Source organism: Rhincodon typus, chromosome 28, assembly GCF_021869965.1.
Source record: "Rhincodon typus isolate 14 chromosome 28, sRhiTyp1.1, whole genome shotgun sequence".
Taxonomy (NCBI): domain Eukaryota; kingdom Metazoa; phylum Chordata; class Chondrichthyes; order Orectolobiformes; family Rhincodontidae; genus Rhincodon; species Rhincodon typus.
The window spans coordinates 32,987,700-33,008,970 of record NC_063359.1 but is presented as its reverse complement, the minus strand read 5'-3'; the positions used below and the strand labels follow the sequence as shown (position 1 = coordinate 33,008,970).

Genomic DNA, 21,271 nt, shown 5'->3' with positions numbered 1-21,271 from the left:
CCATCCACAACAAAGCAGTCTGCTTTTTGGCACCACAATTACAAGCATACATGCCCTCCACCACTAAAGCTCAGATGTCCTGCAGAAATTTGCCAAGACTCTAAGACAGCACTTTCCAAACTTATGACCACTTTCATCTAGAAGGACAAGGGCAGCAGATTCATGGGAATATCACCACCTGCAAGTTCCCATCCAAGCCACTCATTGTCCTGACTTAGAAATATATCACTGTTTATTTATTGTCATTGGGGCTAAATCCTGGAATTCTCTCCTTAATGGCATTGTTAATCTATCTACAGTGCATGGCTTACCATGGTTCAAGAAGGCAGTTCACTACTGCCTTATCAAGGGTAACTCAGCAAGATAAATAAATACTGGCCAGCCGGTGAGATCCAGTTCCCACAAGAGAATAAAAAAAGTCACTCTGTATCACTTTGCAACTCAAAGCTCAATTCAAATTCCAAATTGTTCTTTTCCATTCCTGGCCAACCTCCCATTCTGGGAAAAGCAGGCCTTAAATATAAGCTCCGTTGACCGTTAGCTGATTTCTCTTATCTTTGGAGCATCTATTGGTTCACTATTAAGGGGGCAATAATTTAAGACACTATCCTAATGTACACAGTTACCAAGTGTAGAAATGGGTCAATACCAACCAGACAGATCTCGCAATTTATTCAGTCAGAAATGGCTTAGCTAAGTTCATGCATGGAGAGATCATGTTGTCATTTCTGGTTGGATGTATTCCACATGGTTTTTTTAAATATGAATTCCTACCTCCAACTGCCCTATACCCTGTCCCACATCTGTCTACCATTCCTCACCTGATAGGACCATTCTCAGCCCACCTTCCCAGAGATATCTGGAAGGTCTGAAATTCCTTTACTACTCAATTGGATGAATCTGTACTGTCATTCCAATAGCAATGTCAAAATTTTTTATGACTAATAAACAAAAAGCATTAAAGGAAAATAGGAAAAAATTGTTCTAATGCCCATTGGCATTTTCTCCTGGATTACTTGTAGCAATCTCCTGGAGATTAACCTTCGATCACAGGAGCTTCTAAGGAAATCCTGGACAGTTGATGACCCTATTTAGGGATTACGCGAATGGCTAGTTCTTTTCAAAATAATTGAGAAAGGACAGGGAGGGATAATGCCTTTGATGTTCAAAAAGTAACCAAAGCTGATGAATGCAAGAGGAAATAGGGTGTAGAAAGATATAGGGACTAAGAGATGGCAAGCTTCAGTTTTAAAAGCCTGAAGGTTTCAGGTTATTGAAAAACTGAGGGAAAAATTAAAATTCTACAATTTTAAGGTCATAAAAGAATTAAATCAGGACAGCTATGGTACGATAAATCTCAATTTGATGATTTTAAGGAGGATGGGTCTACGGCATAGCTTATAGGAGTTTGCAAGAAAGGAAAATTCATTGAAGTGAAACTATAGTCCTTCTTGGTAAAGACAAGGAAGGTTGTGAATGAGTCTGTAAGTCCAAGATCACGATAAAAGATAAGCATAACCCTGCATTTTACGTAAACTTGTGAAAGCACTGTAAGAAGAGATTCTTCAGATTTGGCAGTAGTGCTCAAGTCTTGAGCTTCATAAAACAATGAAGATATTCTGCAATTTAAAATGTTGATGACACAAAGGAAAGAGAAACCATTCTTCCAGGCAATTTCAGCAAAGGAAGAAATGGTGTTGTTGAGGTGATTGAGATCAGGAGTGTTCACAGATTGAATGGACTAAGTAATCAAGTTGGACTCCCTGCATTCCGGTTTTCTTAATCAGCGGGTTTTCAATATTTTCTTCACATGGAATCAGGAATCCATCTATCGGTTCAGACTCACCCTCTCCTTTTATCTCTCAATGTCACCCAAGACCTAACTAATGGTTACTTCCAGCAAACCTGTTATTCTAACATGGTCCCATGACAGCCATAACAGTTGGCTGTAATTATTATGATGAGGCCCGTAGACTGATTTCTTGTGATCCCAGGTTTCTGTCTTCAGGTATAGCACTCTTTCTCTAAGCTTGTTCAGCTCCTGAACATTTAATTAACGTTAAATAGGCCAGTGTCTTTAAAGAACTGAAAGAGATGAACATTTGGATGCCTTTTTGAATGGTCCTGATGAGGTCAAAGCAATGTACCTCACCCCATTGCACTGAGGTAAACAGAGGCACGTGATCTGAGGAAAGTTGATAAATGTATAATAGACACATCAGGCAAACAGAAATATATTGTTAGATGATCTGGAGTTTTGACAGTTTTAAAAAGGGAAGTAGTTGTGGGGCTCTGGAAAGAATTGGAAAGCAGAACTAATTGGCAGTTTTTTTTCAGAGGGCTGGCATAGATATGATGGATTAAATGGACTTCTACTGTGCTGTAAGATTCAATGAAAATGAACACCAATGTCTTTAGTTACCTTAAGTCTCCCACTTGTTTCAATCAGTCGCTGACTATCCTTCAACCATGTGATCAATGGTGTTGGAATTCCAGTAGCAGTGCATTCCAATATTGCAGATTTCCCAACAACGATGACCAAATTCTCAACTCCTCCAATTGTCACTGCTGGGGGGACTAATCACAATGAACAAAAATAAAATACAGTTAATAATTCAGCCGTTTAAGAAAGATCTAGCACTGGGCTATTGAATAAGATGACTGGAGATTAAAATAGTAACAGAACCATGGAGGGGATTCAGAGATGGTCCAGGTAAAAACAAAACATATTCCTTCGAATGGAAAAAATAGCTGATTGAAAGCTAGCACAGCCTGGATGCCAAAGAAAATAAACGTTAAATTAAACAGATTAGGAGGCTTATGACAAATGTTAAAGACAAGATTTGGTTGATAACCAGCAAGATTATGGAAAATAAAGGAAGGAATTTAAAAAGTTAAGATGAAAAGCAAAGAGATTACAAGAAAAAAGCTAGCTGCTGAAGTATTATAGTGGCCTCCAAAGTAATTGATTTAAGTTAAAGTGGTTTACTTGGGAACATAAGAGCATATGAATCAGGAACTGGGGTAGGCCATTTGACTTCTTGTGCCTGCTCTACCATTTAGTAAGATCAGTGGGACAGGGTCATAAGAGTAATACAGCATGGAAACAGATCCTTCAGTCCAATTTATCCATTTCGACCAGATATACTAAACTGATCCAGTCCCATGTGCCAGAATTTGGCCCACATCCCTCTAAACCCTTCCTATTTAAAAATGCAGCCAGGTGCCTTTTAAATGTCATAATTGTACCCACCTCCACCACTTCCTCTGGCAGCTTGTTCCATACGTGCACCACCCTCTGCATGAAAAGGTTGCCCCTCATGCCCCTTTTGAATCTTTCCCCTGTCACTTAAATCTATGTCCTCTAGTTTTGGACTCCCCTACGCTTGTAGTTTTTGATCTAGATGGGCTTGAAGGGTTTTATGCTTTTGCCTCTTTACAATTTTCAGTTCAAATGTCTTGTGAACAAGTATAAGATCATAAGACTTAGGAGCAGAATTAGACCATTCAGCCCATCAAGTCTACCTCACCATTCCAACATGGCTGATATGTTTCTCAACCCCATTCTCGTGCCTTTTTCCAGTAACTCTTGATCTCCTTCCCTATCAAAAACCTATCTAATTCTTTCTTAAATACTCTCAATGACTTGGCCTCCACAGCCTTCTACAGCAATGAGTTCCACAGATTAAATATCCTCTGGCAAAAGAAATTCCTCCTTATCTCAGTTCTAAAGGGTTGTCCCTTCACTCTGCCCTCAGATCCTAGTTCTTCTGACTAGTGAAATATCTTCTCCATGTCCATTCTATCCAGCCTTCTCAGTATTCTGTAATTTCAAGCAGATACCCCCTCAACCCTGCTAAACTCCAGTGAGCACAGACCCAGAATCCTGAACCACTCCTCATTTGACAAGCCCTTCATTCCTGGGATCATCCTTGTAATTTCCTCTGGGCCCCCTCCACATTCTTCCTTATATACGGGACCTAAAACGGCTCACAATATTTTAAATGCGTTCTAATCTTATACTGCTTCAGCTGTATATTTCTGCTCTTGTATTCTAGCCCTCTTGAAATGAATGCCAACATTGCATTTGCCTTTCTGACTGTCAACAGAACCTGCATGTTAACCTTAAGAGAATCCTGAACTAGGACTCCCATGTCCTTTTATTCATCAGATTTCTGAAGCCTTTCCCTGTTTAGAAAATAGTCTATGCCTCTATTCTTCCTACCAAAGTGCATAGCTCACACTTTTCCACATTGTATTCCATTTGCCACTTCTTTGCCTAGTATCCTAGCTTGTCCAAGTCCTTCTGCAGCCTGCTTCCTCAACACTACCTGCCCTTCCATCTATCTTTGCATTCGTCTGCAATATTAGCAACAATGTCCTCAGTTCCTTTGTCTAGATTGTTAAGGTATAACGTGAATAGTTATGGTTCCAACACGGACCCCTGTGGAACTCCACCAGTTACTGGCTGCCATCCTGAGAAAGATACCTTTATCTCCACTCTCTGCTTTCTACAGTCAGCCAATCTTCTATCCATGCCAGTACGTTGTCCCTAACACCATGGGCTCTTATCTCATTTAGCACCTTCCTGTGCAGCAGCTTGTCAAAGGCCTTCTGAAAATTCAAATATATCACATCCACTGACTCTTCTTTGTCTAATTTGCTTGTTACCTCTTCAAAGTATTCTTTGGCATGAATCTCCCCTTGACAAAGCTGTTTGACTCAGCCTATTTTACCGTGCACTTCCAAGTAGTCTACAATCTCATCCTTAATAATGGACTCTAAAACCTTACTAATGACCGAGGTCAGGTTAACTGGACTATAGCTTCCTGTCTTCTACCTCCCTCCCTTCTTAAACACTGGTGTGACATTAGCCATTTTCCAGTCCTCTGGGACCCTCCTTGACTCCAGTGATTCCTGAAAAATCATCGCCAATGCCTCTACAATCTCTTCAGGTATCTCCTTCAGAACTCTGAGTGTGGTCCATCTGGTCTAGGTGATTAGTCCACCTTCAGACCTTTCAGCTTCCCCAGCATCTTCTCCTTAATGCTGGTCACTACACTCACCTCTGTCTCCTGACTTTCTTGAAGTTCTGGGTATGCTACTGGTGTCTGGTGAAGACTGATACAAAGTACCTATGCAGTTCTCCAGCATTTCTTTGTTCCCCATTACTACTTTTCCAGCCTCATTTCCAGCATTTTAATATCCTCTCCTTGTTTTTAAAGGCTTCCCAATCCTTTGGCTTCCCACTAATCTGAATCAAATTAGCTTTATTGTCACATGCACTCAATTTTATGTCACCACTTACAGTGCCATCTTAGGTACAAATGCACCAAGGCACAGCTTCTTGTATTACAAGATTAGTTACAGTGTAACAACATCAACAACATACGGTGCCATCCTAGCACACAGTACCTAGGTACAATCCTTAGTTAGAGAATAGAGAAATGAAGAAAAACAAAGTTACATTACAGCTTTACATAGTTTAATCATAAATCAGAGAAACAAGAAGTTAAAAAGACAAAAATCACAGTCTCTCTCCAAGGGCTCTCTGCAGCAGACCAGCAGAGGCGCCTCCTGCTGGTCTGACTGCTGGCTGCCACCACACTCAGCACTGGGACAAAGCCTCCCGCTTTGCACTGGGCCGCTGGTTGCTGGCATCCCCGCTTTGCGCTGCCAACCAGGGACCCCACTTCAGTGGCTAGGGCTAGGTATTTGAGAAGACAGAAGAGGAGAAGAAAACCACAGAAAGGATGAAAAAGACGAGGAAAAAAAAAGAAAAAAGTGAAAGAACAGGCGGCGTGGATGAGCGCTGGCTGGAGCATTCCAATCCGCTGTCATCTAATCTTCACCACATTGTATGCTTTTTAATTTGCTTTTATGGTGTTCCTGACTTCCCTTGTCAGTCATAGTTGCCTCGTCCTCCCCTTTGTGAATTTCTTCTTTCTTGGGATGGATTTCTACTGTACCTCCTGAAATACCGCAGTAACTCCTGCCAGTACCCCAGTAACTCCTGCCAGTGCTGCTCCACCATAATTCCCTAGGCTCCTCTTCCAATCAACTCTTGTCAGCTCCTCCCCCTCATTGTAGTTACCTTTACCTAATTGGAATAGTGTTACATCTGTTGCCAGCTTCTCCCTCTCAAACTGCATGGTCAATTCTACAATAATAAGGTCACTGCCCCCTTATGGGTTCCTTCACCTTAAGAAGATCCCTAACCAATTTTGCCTCATTACACATCACCAATTCTAGAATTGTCTGTTCCATAGTAGGGTCTACCACAATCTACTGTGAGAAACTATCTCATAGACATTTACCAAATTCCTTTTCTTGGGATCCATACCAACCTAATTTTCCTAGTCCACCTGTATATTGAAGTCCCCCATGATTATTGTAATAATGCCTTTATTACATACCTTTTCTACCTCCTGATTTATTTTCTTCCCGCATCGTGATCACTGCTAGGTGGCATGTACACATGTCCCATCAGGGTCTTTATTTCTTTGTGGTTCCTCAACATCAACAACACAAATTCTACTCCTTTCGACTCTTCTTGCTCTTGATTTAATTTTATTTCTTACTAAAAAGGCAAACGCAGCCACTCCTCCCATCTACCTTTCGATAAGATGTGTACCCTTAGACATTTAATTCCCAGCCCTAATCCCCTTGCAGCTACATCTCTGTGTTCCCCACAATATCATACCTACCAATTTCAATTTGCGCCACAAGCTCCTTTACCTTGTTTTGCATACTGCATGCATTTAAGTTCAACACCCTCAGTCTTGCATTGGCTGCCCCATTTCTTGTGGCTGTCCCCTCATCTGCTGTACCTGAAATTAGATTCCTAACCCTTTCCACACTTTCTATCCTATTACTTGTTCTGGAAACTTTAAAATAATCTCTGTTAAGTCCTGCCCCCGCCTTTAACTTATTCTACAATTTTCCATGCAATTGAACCCATCCACTATTTAGTTTAAAGCCCTAACCAGAGTCTTAGATATGCGATTCCCCAGTATTCTGATTCCAGCATGATTCAGGTGAAGCCTGTCCCATCAGAACAGCTCCCTCCCTCCCCAGTACTGGTGCCAATGTCCCATGAATTTGAACCTGTTTGTCCCACACCAATCTTTGCCAAGTGTTTACCTGTTTAATCTTGTTGAATTGTGCCAATTTGCTTGTGGCTCAGGTAATAATCCAGAAATTATTATTTTTTGATTCTGCTTTATAATTTAGCCCCTAGCTGCTCATATTCCCTCAACAGAATCTCTTCCATTTTTCTACTGATATCATTGGAACCTACGTGGAGCATAATAACTGGGTCTTTCCCCTCCCACTTGAAGTTCCTTTGCAGCCCAGTTTAGATATCCCAAACCCATGCCCCAGGCAGGCAACATAGCCTTCAGGACTCTCAATTGTGGCCACTGAGAACACTGTCTATTCCCCTGACCATACTTCGTCCAATTACAACTACATTTCTCTTTTCTTCCTCGACTTGAATGACTCCCTTTACCACAGTGCTATGGTCAGTTTGCTCATCTTCTCTACAGCCCTTGCTCTCATCCACACACGGAGCAAGAATCTCAAACCTGTTAGACAAACTCAAGGGCTGAGCCTTCTTCAGCAGTATCTCCTGGAATCCTCTACCTACGGTACTTGTAGTCACACCCTCCTGCCCTCACCACTGACCAAATTTGAGGTAATTAATCTAAGGGATGTCACTCCCTCCCGAAACACAGTTTCAGGTAATTCTCACACACTCTGATGTGCCACAGTGTTTGAAGCTTAGAGTCTAACTAATCAATTCTGAGCCGGAGTTCCTCAAGCAAACAACACTTGCTACACTTGCTACAGGTGTGGTTACTATGAACTACAATGGAGTCCAACAGCTCTCACATCATGCAATTATAATCGGTTGCCTGGCCCAGCATCTCAAATTACTTTGCTCTTAATTTGACTTTTAAAAATTTCATACTAACCTTTCAGTGTGTAGCCTGCAAATATTTCCCCATTACCTTCAATCTGAAAGTAACCTAATATAGATAGTCAAATTCGAAGCTATCACCAACCAATGAACTTAGGGTTTACTTGTTATGTCACATTTATGAACCAGGTATTAAACTTAACAATATGGAACTCTTTATAGCAATTCTAGGATTCGGAATATTGCTGCAATTCTTGGAATATTACTCTGCTGATGAGAGTAAACAATTTCAGTCATAATACAGTGAAAATGTGCATCCACAAAATGGAATTGTCATATAATTGGTATGGCTTTGAAAGAAAGAATATTGTACCATGAACTGTGACATCAAATTCTCCTCTCCTTTCCCCTGCTTCATTTCTGGCCACACATACATAACGACCGACATCCACCAACTTCAAATAAGGAATAAAAAGTTTGCTTCCGTCAGCTGACATCTGGGCACCATCAAGTTCAGTGAGCACAATGTTATTCCTAAGCCATCTAATGAACAGAATATGCAAAATCAGGTTTCATTTGGTTACAGTGAGACACTATTGCATACTCAGAAAAATATCAATTCAGTTTGGAAGTCATTTGAGTTGTCCAATTCATCAACTAGGAAAAATGAACATAGTCCATACATAGTCATGAGCATCGGTAAACAATGTTGTATATATTTAAGGTTTAGCAAAGATTTGTAGCTCGGATTGAGGGTGAAGTTGTTGACTTGCTCCCCGAGCTGGCTTGTTTTTGTTCAGATGTTTCGTCATCATGCTAGGTGACATCATCAGTGAGATCTCTGATAAGCAATGTTATTCTACTCCACTTGAATTTTATACTGTCTGGTCCGTTATGGTGAGTTGTGTTAGTTCCAGTTTTGTTGTGTATGGGGTTGTATAAGGGGTCCAATTCTATATGTTTGTTGATTGCATTATGGGTTGAGAACCATGCCTCGAGGAATTCCTGTGCGTGTTTATGTTTGGCTTGTGCTACTATGGTTTTAATGGTACTACTACTAATGGCAGGCATTAACTTGGGATTCACTTGCTATCGTAGAAATAAACATGGACTGAAACTGAATTAAAACTGAGAGAACTGCGGATGCTATAAAACAGGAACAAAAGCAGAAGTTGCTGGAAAAGCTCAGCAGGTCTGGCAGCATCTGTGAAGAAAGAAATCAGAGTTCACGTTTCGGGTCCGGAGGGTCACAGATGCTGCCAGACCTGTTGAGCTTTTCCAGCAACTTCTGTTTTTGTTGGTATTGTTGTATGGACTGAAACTGCATTTTTTTAAAAAAACTTATTGAGATGTGGACATTTCTGGCAAGGTCAATATTTATTGCCTATCTCAACATGCCCTTGAACTGATTTGACTGTTTGGCCATTTTAGAGGACAGTTCAGCAGTTCAGTGTCAATCTATTTCTGTGGGTCTTGAGTTGCACGTAGGCCAGACTGGGTAAAGGGAAAGGACGGAAGAAAATCTTACTTAAGAACATTTGTGAACCAGATTGATTTTTTCCAACAATCAAGGATAGTTTCATGGTCACCTGCTGTTATGGTGGAATCAAAACTCATATCATCAGACTATTCATCTGGGCCTCTGGATTACTAATCCATCGAGATTGCCATCATGCCACTGTCTCCCATTGGATTAGCAGGTGTAACTTTGTACACAGTACACTGTACTGTGTAACTTTGCAAATAAATGCTTATGACAGTCTATAAAGATTAGCTCCTGTTCTATCCTTCACCACTGGTTTTCTGAAGTATAACACCATTATGTTGGTAAACAGTATTACATATACTTTATTATTACTAATCAGCGACACACAGATCATAAATTTCTACAGTGAAATATTTTAATAAACATTAGAATCACATGGGACCATGCATGCCTATACACATGACTGCTAATAGATAGCATGGGGTCAATTACAGATTACAAATACAGATTACAAAGAAAAAAGACACAAACAACATTTTTAAAAATATATTTTAGACAATTAATGAGCCCTGTACTGAATGACGGTCTTGGTGAAAGAAAAAGCTGGTATAGACTGGTCTGACATTCAGTGTTCCAATCGACATAAAATGTATACGGTATTTAAATAATAAAAGCAGAAATTGAGCTCTTCAATCCAAACATGAGTCAAGGCAGATTCAAAACATTAATTCTGTTTCTCGCTCCACAGATGGTACCAGACCTGCTGAGCTTCTCCAGCACTTACTGTTTTTATAACAGATTTCCAGCATCTGCAGTATTTTGCATTTATTTGAGGGTATATTTCACTGTATCTAATACTCTTGTAGGTATTGGAGTTTGAGTATTGACTGCTTTATAATTTGACACAGTTGCACCAGTTCTGATTTACTGCACATTGCCCTGTAACTATGACAGTGATACAGCAAGATGCGGAAACCTTTTCTCTTTCTCCTTTCATGGGATGTGGTTAAGGGTCAGGGTTGCAGGCAAGGCCAGTTTTTGTTGCCTGTTCCTCATTGTCTTTTGAGTTCAGTCGCTGATAGGTCAGAGGGCAGTTAAGAGTCAATCAAATTGCTGGTCTGGAGTCACATGTAGGACAGGCGAGACGGGATAGCAGATATTTTCCTGAAGGATATTAGCGAACAAGGTGGATCTTCACAACAACCAATGATTGTTACATGGTCACCATACACCGTACACCATACTGGCTTTCAATCCCAGATTTAGTAATTCAATTTAAATTCCACTAGCTTCATGGTCCACCAATGCTGTCTGCACAGCAATAATCTGAGCCTCTAGATTACTAGTACAGTGACATTAGCACTATGTCACTGTCCCCCCAATGACAATGTCAAAACAATGCCAGAGATGCATGATTGTTTGTGATTAACCAACATGTAATGCAGAATTAGCATGAACAACAAACTAAAATAAAAACTCACGTTATCTTTGGTGGTGGGTGACCAGTCACTTTGCATGTCAGTTCCAGAGGCTTATCAATGGTCACAGTCACATGAGAGGATTCTTCAATCAACAGCTGTGGAGGGACTGGTGGTGCAAATGACAACAGTGTTTTGCATAGTATTCAATAGTACACAATCTCCCTAAATCCAAACAATTCTGTGCTCAGTGTGCTTTATGCATCCTAATAAATCACTTCATCATCTGACAGTATAGACCAAATGTCTTAGGCAGGTGGTTGGAAGTACATAGCAGCAACAAAGCCAAAGGCTCTCTCTGTCAGTTCCACCATTCTTGAGAAGAAGAGTATTACCTGCACATTGCATCGTGACGTAACAACATGAGCAAAATTAAGACACCACAAGGTAAGGAACCTTTCCTTTCAAAATCAAATACAATCACCCTAATAACGAGGATTACAATTTTCAAAGAATTACATTATCTTATTGAATAGCACAGCAGGTGCCAAGAGATGAATACCCTATTCCAGGTTCTATTATCAGGTAGATAGTAATAGCACAGAGATAGGCCATTCAGTTCAAACAGTCCATGCCATTGTTTATGCTCCATTGAAAACCCCTTCCTCATTCCTTCTGTAATTATCAGCTTAAGCTTTTGTTTCTTTTCTCTTATATTCTCTTCTAACTTCTTTTCAAATTCATCTCTGCTGTATTACATCCATTGGCACTAATTTTCATATTCTCTGGGTAAAAAGTGTTCTTCAAAATACGTTGTTTGATTTCTTGATGATGATCTTATATCAATTGCTTTTAGCTTTATTCTTCATTACTGCAAATATTCTGTGCCTACTGTATCAAAACCATTCACGATTTTGATGATTTCTATTGGGCCATGCTTCAGCTTTCTCTTTCCAAGAAAAACAACCCACTCTAATCTTCCTTTCCTGATAGATAAAATCGCACTGTTCTGGTTTCATCCTTGAAAGTTCATTTTGTGCACTATGCTGACGAGAGCTGCTCACAATACTCCAAGTATAGCTAAGGTTAGATAAAGGTTTAGCATAACTTCTCAACTTTTCAATTCTTCCCTCTAGAAATAAAATCAGTAACTGTAGCTGAGTGTTAACTAAGCTATTGTCTGTATTATCCATTTACCCATTATCACTTCGTCTTTTCTGAGGCACAGAAAAAGTGCGTGTATGTAGGGGGCTGCCCTAAAAATGAGCCTTTTTGACTGTATAGACTTAGAAGTGCATGCTGTTGAAATCTAATTATAGAATATGCACATTAAACAAACCTAGAGTATGATAAGAGTTTCAGACCAGAGCTACAGCAGAAAGGAGGCAAAAGCATTGAAGTACTAGATGGGTTTACTGGTAATGTGGTATATAAGGGCTAAATAATAGAATAATAGAATGATATAGCACAGAAGGACCATTCGGGTCCATTGTGTCTGTATCAGTTCTTTAAATGAACTCTCTGATTGGTCCTACTTTTCCACTTTTTCTCCATAGCCCTGAAAATGTTTAATGTAGAAACAGAACTTTGTTTTGTAAGTTAGTGTTGAAAGTTTGCATTCCAGAACATAACATTTCGATCCATTAAAAAATAACTCAACTCATTTCTAGCTCTTGCAGTTGTCTTAAATTTGTACACTCTGGTTACGGACCTTTCGCATTTTCTCCTCACATGACCTTAAATTTTCACAAAACAAAAGTAAACCGCTCTCTATCCTGACAAGTTGCTTTAACCTCAAGCTAAGAAAGCACTGTCCAACATAACACAGATTATTGTTGCTTATGCTTTTGAATTGACTTGTATTATGCAAAGTTATATAAATGACAATACTGTAGGCCCTTGACTACTTGGAACAATGCCACGTTCATTGCACATACAGCTACTGCAGACATCAGCCTGGGCCTTTTTTTTTCATTCTTTCACAGGACATGCACATTACTGGTTAGGCCAGAATTTTTTGCCCATCCATATCTGCCCTCGAGAAGGTGGTGGTGAATCAGGTTTTTGAAACCACTGCAACACATATGCTGCAGATATATCCACAGTACAATTAGGAAGGGAGTTCCAGGATTTTAACTAAGCAACAGTGAAGGAATGGGTTGAGAGCTCCAAGTCAGGATGTTGAGTGAGTTGGAGGGGAACCTAAGGTGATGGTTTTCCAATACATATGCAGTGCTTGTCACAGAGTCATAGAGCTGTATAGCATGGAAACAGACCCTTCAGTCCAACTTGGCCATGCGAACCAGATATTCTACATTAATGAAGTCCCATTTGCCTGCGTTTGGCCACTGTCCCTCTAAACCCCTCCTATGCATATACCCATCCAGCCTCCACCACTTTCTCTTGCAGCCCATTCCATACATGCACCATCCTCTGAGTGAAAACATTGCCCCTTAGGTCCCTTTTAAATTTTTCCCCTCTCACCTTAAACCTTTGTCCTCTAGTTTTAGACTCCCCTTCCCTGGGGAAAAGACCTTGGCTATTCACCCTAACTATGCCCCATTTGATTTTATAAACTTCGAAAAGGTCACCCTTCAGCCTCCAATGCTTCAGGAAAAATAGCCCCAGCCTCTTCAGCCTGTCCCTATAGCTCAAATCCTCCGACCCTGACAACATCCTTGTAAATCTTTTCTGAACCCTTTCAAGTTTCACAACATCCTTCCTACAGCAGGGAGGCCAGAATTGAATGCAGTATTCCAAAAGTGGCCTAACCAATTACCTTTGAGTTAAAGGCATATCTCAGAGAAGATAGCAGAGTGCAAACACCCCACGTCAACTAGGGCCCATTCTCCTAGGAATAGCAATCTTTTTCCCGAGTCCCAGAAGATTACAACAGTTTCCCTACCTAAGATGTCCACAGTGTATTGAAGGTGTTCTTCTCCAGCAGCACTGGTAGCCATACATGTATAGGTGCCAGCATCACTCTCTCTGACATTCTCAATCTTAAGGGCCTTTCCTTCACCCATCAATTGTATTCTGTCACTGTCTGTCAATGAGACACCATCTTTGAGCCAAGAGAGGACAGGAGGAGGGTGACCGCTTGAGGAGCAGCTTAATGTCAAAGAATGACCAATTACTGCTTTTGTCTTCAGTGGATGGTGCAAGCGACCCTCAATACTGGGTGGAACTAAAGAGAAAAAAAGGAGATGACATCAACACCGATGACAGCAATGAAAACTCAACAACAGAACAACAGGATTTTTGCCATATAACAATGATTTTGCGCAGTCTGTACATGTTGTCTGGAATATTATCTTGTACCCATTATGCTCCTTGGGTAACGTGTGAGCCTTCTATCTCTGGGAGTGTTCTTATGTACCATGCCAGCATTGCCTGGTGTGTCAGGTGGTTTGTGAATGTATGCAGCTGTTCCTGACTACGTGCACTGCTTACATTTCTGCATATTTTCTAGAGAGAATGAATCTTCATAACAACAGATTTCTACACAGAAAACAGAGACAGCCAATTAGGCTACGAATATTTGAAAATGAAAAGCCAGTTAAGAGTCAACAACATTGCCTCTGGATTAATAGTCGTGTGATAATAATCACTAGGCTACTGCCTCTCCATTAATATGCCTGCACTGATATATTCCCTGTACCGTTAGTAAACTTACATAGCCTATTGGTTATTTTCTGATAGGCTGTGAAGTCCAGCTTATACAATCATTTTTCAGAGCTTCTGTTAGCCAGTTAGTTGTAACTTCATGTGCTTTTTTCAACAATATAGTTTTATATCACACATAGTTGGGCGTCATTTTAATTGAGACAATGAATAAATAATAAGTATATTTAATTTGCCAACTATTTCCTGGGATGCCAAGTGCTGCCACTGAATGAAATAAAGTGCAGTTTTGTTTTTAAATATGTAATGTTAGTTACGGTTCAGTATGATTCACAACATTTTCTACATTTTACAATGGAGAATGTTTCTGACACATGTATCTCCAATGCTCAGACTAGAGAACAAAAAGAAAAGAGTAATATATTTCACTTTCACAAAGATCAATCCATGAAAAATAAGTATGGAATTTGCATTGAACAATATTAAGTGTTCTGGTGAGCCATACCGGTTATTACACACTCCTGCTAAGTTAGTCTCTACTAATGGAATGGAATGTCACAAAACATGGCTTATAATTACAAGAACAGGAATTGCTGGATAAGCTCTGCAGGTCTGGCAGCATCTGTGGGAAGAAAGCAGAGTTAATATTTCGAGTCCAGTGACTCTTCATCAGTATTGGACCCGCTGAGTTTCTCCAGCAATTTCTATTTTTGTTTCAGATCTCCAACAAAGGCAGTTCTTCGTTTTATATTATTGCCTTATATTACTCGCTGCTGGAGCCATGCCATACCTCAGTAACAAAAACAGAAGTTGCTGGAAAAGCTCACCAGGTCTGGCAGCATCTTTGAAGAAAAATCAGAGTTAAAGTCTCGGGTCCGGTAACTCTTTCTCAGAACTTCCTTCAGCAACTTTTGTTTTTGTTCCAAATTTACAGCATCTGCAGTTCTTTCAGTTTCTATACCTCAGTAAAACAGGCGACTTACCATAAACCTGCACTCTGTAAGACTTCTCCATTGTGCCTGCAATGTTCCTTGCTCTGCATGTGTACCATGCTGCATCAGATGTCTGCACCTCATTAACCAGCAAAAACTGGCCTCTTTCAACATACATCATTTTCGAGCTGGACACAATTGGTCGTCCATCCTTCAGCCACGTAATCCCTGGGGCAGGAATTCCATGTGCGTCACACCGTAGACTGATGTGACTCTTCAACTGGGCAATTACCTCCTTGGTATCGTTCGCTCCTTGGATTGTGGGAGGGACTAGGAAAAAAGTGAAGATGTACTTACATTTTTGAATGTGTTTCACAGCCTTGGGATGTCCTGTAGCCAATGAAGTATTCATGAAGTTAGGAATCCAATTAAATTGAGAACACTCAGTCTGAATCTTGTTACAGAATATTCAACACTTGATTTCAGAAAAATACTGAAACTTTGAAATCTCAATCAAAGATGCTGCTCACTTTTTTTTAACATCAATAATTGAAATTGCTATCATCCCAAGTCCTTTGTACATGTATTAATAATTTCAGGTAGGCTGCTCCATTCACATCATGTTCCATTCTATTGTAAACTCAGCATGTTTCAGTTTGTGAAAAACATACTTATGGTAAGGAAGTTACTTTTGTTCACAGCACAAACGTATTAGGAGTTAGCATGAACCGTAACAGTTGTCGTTTCGGCATTTCTCATAGTAGCAAGGGCAAGACTCTTGCATTGATTCCCATAGTAATTATATGAATGTATGAACACAAGGAGGTCATTTAGTCCCTCGAGTTTGTTTTGCTATTCAGTGACATGCACATGCTTTTCTACCCACCTGCGTTCCAAACCTCTAAATACTGTTGGTTAACAAACATTTCAGTTTTAAAATTAACAAATCATCCAGCATGTTTCATTTGCATGTTTCAAGAGAGTACTACATTTTTTTCATGTACAAGTTTCCTAATTTCAATTTTGAAAGGTCTGGCTCTTAATTTTTATACTATGTTGGTTGGCGATTCTAGGACTCTAGGTAGGGTTCAACACTATGCTCAACAATCACACCATCCATGTTTGAAAAGATTGTGAACACTGACTGACTTTGTTTATGCGCAAGAAATAACCATGGTACCACATGGCGGCCAGCAATTGACAGACTACATCATAGCATTAGCCAGCTCCATCAGGAGAGAAGTTTGAAGGAATACCAAGTAACAACAGTACAGTTAATTTTAAAACCAGCAAGGATCTCTGCTAATGGAAGATGATTCCATGTTTTGGCTAAGGATTACCCACATTGTTTGCTGATGTCTAGCAGAATGTTGCGTGTGTATTACTTGTGATAGGTGAGCAAGACCCTGAAAGTCAGTACAAGTGAAGGAGGTTCCAAGGGGCATGGAGGATCATCCCCTAACACTGACAGAAAACATGCGCCGTGAGATGCCTTAACTGTTCCGTCATTGGCAATGTTTCAATCCCCGAACACTAAACTGATGTTCACCTTAAAATAATCATTAGGTCAGTGTTTTTGCCTAGATAGTGAGCACAGTAAAGGATGTTCCATTTTGGAGCATTAATTGGAGCCTCAACCTATCTGTATGATGTACACATATGGCATTTTATTGCGATACTGAGTAGAACCCTGGACTGATATGTACACATTTTTCATGAATATTAGGGCTAAGCATAACATTTCAGATGCCTTTTTATCTCAGATGGCTTCAGAACAGAGTACACATTTCTAGAATCTAGGTCAAAAGCACATTTGTCATTAACTGAATTGAACTGATATTGTAACTTAACTTACAGCCAGATAATCCAACTTCAGTGTTATTTTTAGGGAGTGCTGAGCTACTCTCTCGACAACTTCCAAACCCCAGACAGCCAGATAGGATGAACAGTGGAGCTTTCAACTTTAACAGGAGTGTCATTATCCACTTCCACTGGCTTTATTCCCCAGCCCAAGTAGAAAGTTTCACCTCATTTCCCAAGATAGGAAGTAGAAAAACAACAAGTGGAAGCTGCTCCATCTCTTAGGAGAGAGTGAGAAAAAAATTCAAGAGGAGAATAAGACCTGAGGGCCAGAGCTTCTTACCAACAACTACATGTGGTACTGGAGAAGACAAAATGAGACAATTCTCTCAGTCATACATCTGTCAGGTGAGGTGGGAAGAGAGGAACTTCCAGAAGCAAAACTGACATTATCCTATAAGTAATGCCAAAACAACAATTGAAAGGTAACCCTTCATGTATCAGTCTGGCTGATATAAGGCCCACGCAACTAAAAGAGACAAGCTTGAACATTCATAAGGAATCGAATCCCAGTCCAATTCCAACCCACACAAAGCTGCCTCATGTCCAATGACTCAATAATGTGAAATGAGCTGCTATCTTCTCCACTAAGTCCCTGGTGGATAAAGTTGCAATTCCAAATTCAACACTAATTCAGTACTCAATATAAGAGAGATCACAGTGCCAGAAGCATGACATGGAATTGTGTGCAGTGTGCCGTAGAGTTTACAACATTCTCTGACTTTTCCTCTATTCCTGTTTCCTCCCTATATATTCTTTCTTAACATCCACAAGTACAAATAAATCTTGCAGTTTTTCTGTATATTTTCAGTACAGATATACAGGGGAAATACTGCTCCGTCTTTGCTAAAGCTGCATTTAGCATTAGCTGCCTCAAGGCAGTGACAGTGCCTTCAAGGGGAAGACTCACCATCACCACCCTTATTGAGTAAATAGGCACAGTCTTGTCAGCAGTATCTGAGACCCAGGAGTCATCTTTTAGGTGCAGCCTTGCCAGCAACACCTGACTCCCAACAGTCATCTTTTTTTACCCGCTATTTCCACCTGCTGTACCATTACTTCGCAGTCTCACTGTATCTCCTTTTTCTCTTTCTCTCTCTTCTTTCTTCCCTTTATTGTCTTCTGTCACTCACATTTTGCTTCCTTCTACCTTCTGCGTTATGCTACTCTGTCTGTTCAGTCTCTCCTTCTGTCTATTAACATCCTCTCCTTTTATCGGACTACTTATTTCACTCTTTTCCTCCTTGTTTTCTCTCTACTGTCTCTATTCCAATCAGTACCAGCTAATTCCAAGCTTTGCTATATTTTTTTTGTGGGATTTGTTCTTCTTCCATCATTGTTCAACACCTTTACTGTATTTCTGCCTCCCACTTTGCTATATTTTCCACCAAATCTCTTCCACCTTCTTTCTCTTTGCAATCTTTCCTCATCTCTTTAATTCATTTTCAACAGGTGAGTTTAGTCAAAAGGAAGCAGTCCAAGTTTTGACCTAAGACTACTGAACTGTACCTGGACAGCAGATTAGAGCGTAACAATGTATGATCCTCTGTGAACGTTATCTATACTGTGGGAGACGGAGTTTGGCCTCTTAATATGTAAGAAGGTACTCCAGATCTTGGTAATTAAATCATTATCTGTCAAATTTAGCATGCTGTGATTCTTGACAAATAGTTACTTCAAAAGATAAATTATTGCAGGGAAAGTAAATAACCTTGAAGCATAGAATCAATCAGAGATGTTCCATTCCATACCGTAAACATTGACTTTGAAGTGTTTGCTCTTCTGTCCAGCTGAGTTGAAGGCAATACACTGATAGAGGCCCTGATCGATGAGGCGAGTTGTTTGAATGCGTAATGTCTGCCCTTCTTCGGTAAACTCCACACGTTGGACACCTGGAGATAGGGCTCTTATAACCCAAATTAAAACATAATTTAATTGTTAATGCCCATCCCTAGTTGCCCCTGAAAAGGCCACACTTCCAATACCACAGACAATACAAATATCCTTTGCAGCATTATCATCCATCCCTACATGTTATTTTACTGTCACAGATACTAACTTTAAAACTATCACACGTACACCAAAAATATTGCCCAGCTCCTGACCACCTATTTACTGTGTGCTACTCTTTCGTTTTATATATGTGGCATGTCTTATAAAGATGGGTTATATGTCAAATATGGAGTGCATCTTTCTTCATATTATGGAGAGGATTTCATGAACATATGCAGGAGACAATAATTTCTACAGCATATACAGATTTCTCTATTCTCTTTAACAGATAGATGAAGGTGTCCTCAAGTGTTGTCAACACTCAAGTATTGTCAGATAATCAGACCAACTCCTGGCTGCATGGCCTGAGTTCTCATAACTGCGTGAAATATCAATGTGGTTTTACAAGCAAGATTAATGTTCCTGTTTACTTAATTTATTTCGTACAGATGTAAAATATATGTTAGTTTCTCAGTAAAAGATTACTGTATGGGTTTTACAACACGTATTAAAATGTTTTAAATAAACATGTTTTCTTGCAGTATTAATGTTCATAATATGAAAATGTATATAATTTTGCTTTTGGTATGAATTGATAACTTTAATGTGTTATGACAGTAAACATTAATGCACAAAAAATTACTACATTTAAGTGTAAAAACAGAGCAAAATATTTATAGTTTCCATATGATCCTATTAATTATGGTAAGTTTTACTACGGTGGGAAGTGAAAGCAAACGGTATAGGTCCAGTAGCTTGTGTAAGGTTTTTTTGTCCATCGTAAGTGGACTACAGATGAAAAAGGTGGAGAACCACCATACTGGGATCAGACAAAGAATATTTATATTTTAGAGAATGGAATAGATCTGTAGATCTATACCTCCTTACCATTAGAACAATATGACAACACTGTGCTGAGAGAAGGGTGAAATAAACAAGACTTCTCATTGTACTCACTCTCCATCCTTACTCCATGCAATGTGTGGAAAAGGGACTCCACTGGTATGACACATGAGTTCAAGTTCAGAATTCACCAAAATGGCTACCTCTTGAGTGACTCCAGATCCAAAGATTGAGGGAGGTACTAAATGCAGATGAGGGTGCAAATCTTATCAGTCACTAAAATAGCAGAAAACGTTTCTTTTTAAATTAGGAATTGTCTGTAAAGGGCTAAGGACAACGGTAATGCACGCATCCAAAGTTGTTGGACAGTAGATGTTAGCTGATGGCAACTGTGAATGTTTAAAAGGTTACAGATTACTGGAAAGCATTAAAAAAAGAGGAAAGTAACAGTTCCATAGCTTTTAGAGCCAGGAAATGATGAGTCAGCGAAACAGGTGGTTGTGATGAATCATTATTTCATCTCCATGCCAAAGGAGAGCACAAAGAGTGAAGCTTAGGAAGAAATTTCGGATTGTCATAATTCTGTTGATCCTTACCCTGCACCAGTAGATTGAAATGTTTTTTGGCTGTACCAGCAACATTAACAGCATTGCAAGAATACATTCCAGAGTCCCCTTTGCGGGTTTTTGGAAGTCGCAGTATTTGGCCACCGTTCAAGAGTCGGACTGTATTGGTCTCTGTCACCTTCAAGGGGGACAAATAAATGAGAAATATAGTTAATTTATTTATATGCTGATGACTGCTCCCTGTGATTAAGGTTTGCAGCTTGTCAGCTCTCACTGACGCTCCCAATCATCAGACAGCTCATAGTCTTCATTGTGACGACATATTCAGTATTGTTACTTGTAAATCTTCATCAAGTTCAAAACTAATACATCTGTTACAGTTACTACAGTCCTCATAATTAAAGCAACATCTGCATTCAAAGAATGGAAGATTTGGATAAGATCAACATTAACCCAATTAGTTGCAACTTTGCAGGGGTTGTTTAGCTTGGTTAATTGACCAACAAAAATGACAGGTGTCAGGAACAGGATAGTAATTCAGCACGCCAGCTGGTTTTAGAATATAGCTGTCTCCATTTCCGACTTTACAGTCTAAGAGACACATAAAATGTTCACTTGGTGAAAGACAT

The 21,271-nt window shown here is 39.8% G+C and overlaps 1 protein-coding gene across 1 annotated transcript in view; it reads right to left on the bottom strand.

Annotated features, from left to right (window-relative positions):
* The window catches only part of LOC109918284 (hemicentin-1-like), a 417,033-nt gene that overhangs the window by 191,493 nt on the left and 204,269 nt on the right, over nucleotides 1-21,271 (bottom strand). Inside the window, exons 28-35 of the mRNA XM_048613389.1 lie at nucleotides 20,673-20,820; nucleotides 20,191-20,317; nucleotides 18,993-19,147; nucleotides 15,433-15,711; nucleotides 13,731-14,012; nucleotides 10,889-10,994; nucleotides 8,295-8,464; nucleotides 2,423-2,577 (exon numbers count right to left, since the gene is read on the bottom strand). Coding sequence (XP_048469346.1) covers nucleotides 2,423-2,577; nucleotides 8,295-8,464; nucleotides 10,889-10,994; nucleotides 13,731-14,012; nucleotides 15,433-15,711; nucleotides 18,993-19,147; nucleotides 20,191-20,317; nucleotides 20,673-20,820 — 1,422 coding nt within the window. The remainder of the gene's footprint in view (nucleotides 1-2,422; nucleotides 2,578-8,294; nucleotides 8,465-10,888; nucleotides 10,995-13,730; nucleotides 14,013-15,432; nucleotides 15,712-18,992; nucleotides 19,148-20,190; nucleotides 20,318-20,672; nucleotides 20,821-21,271) is intronic.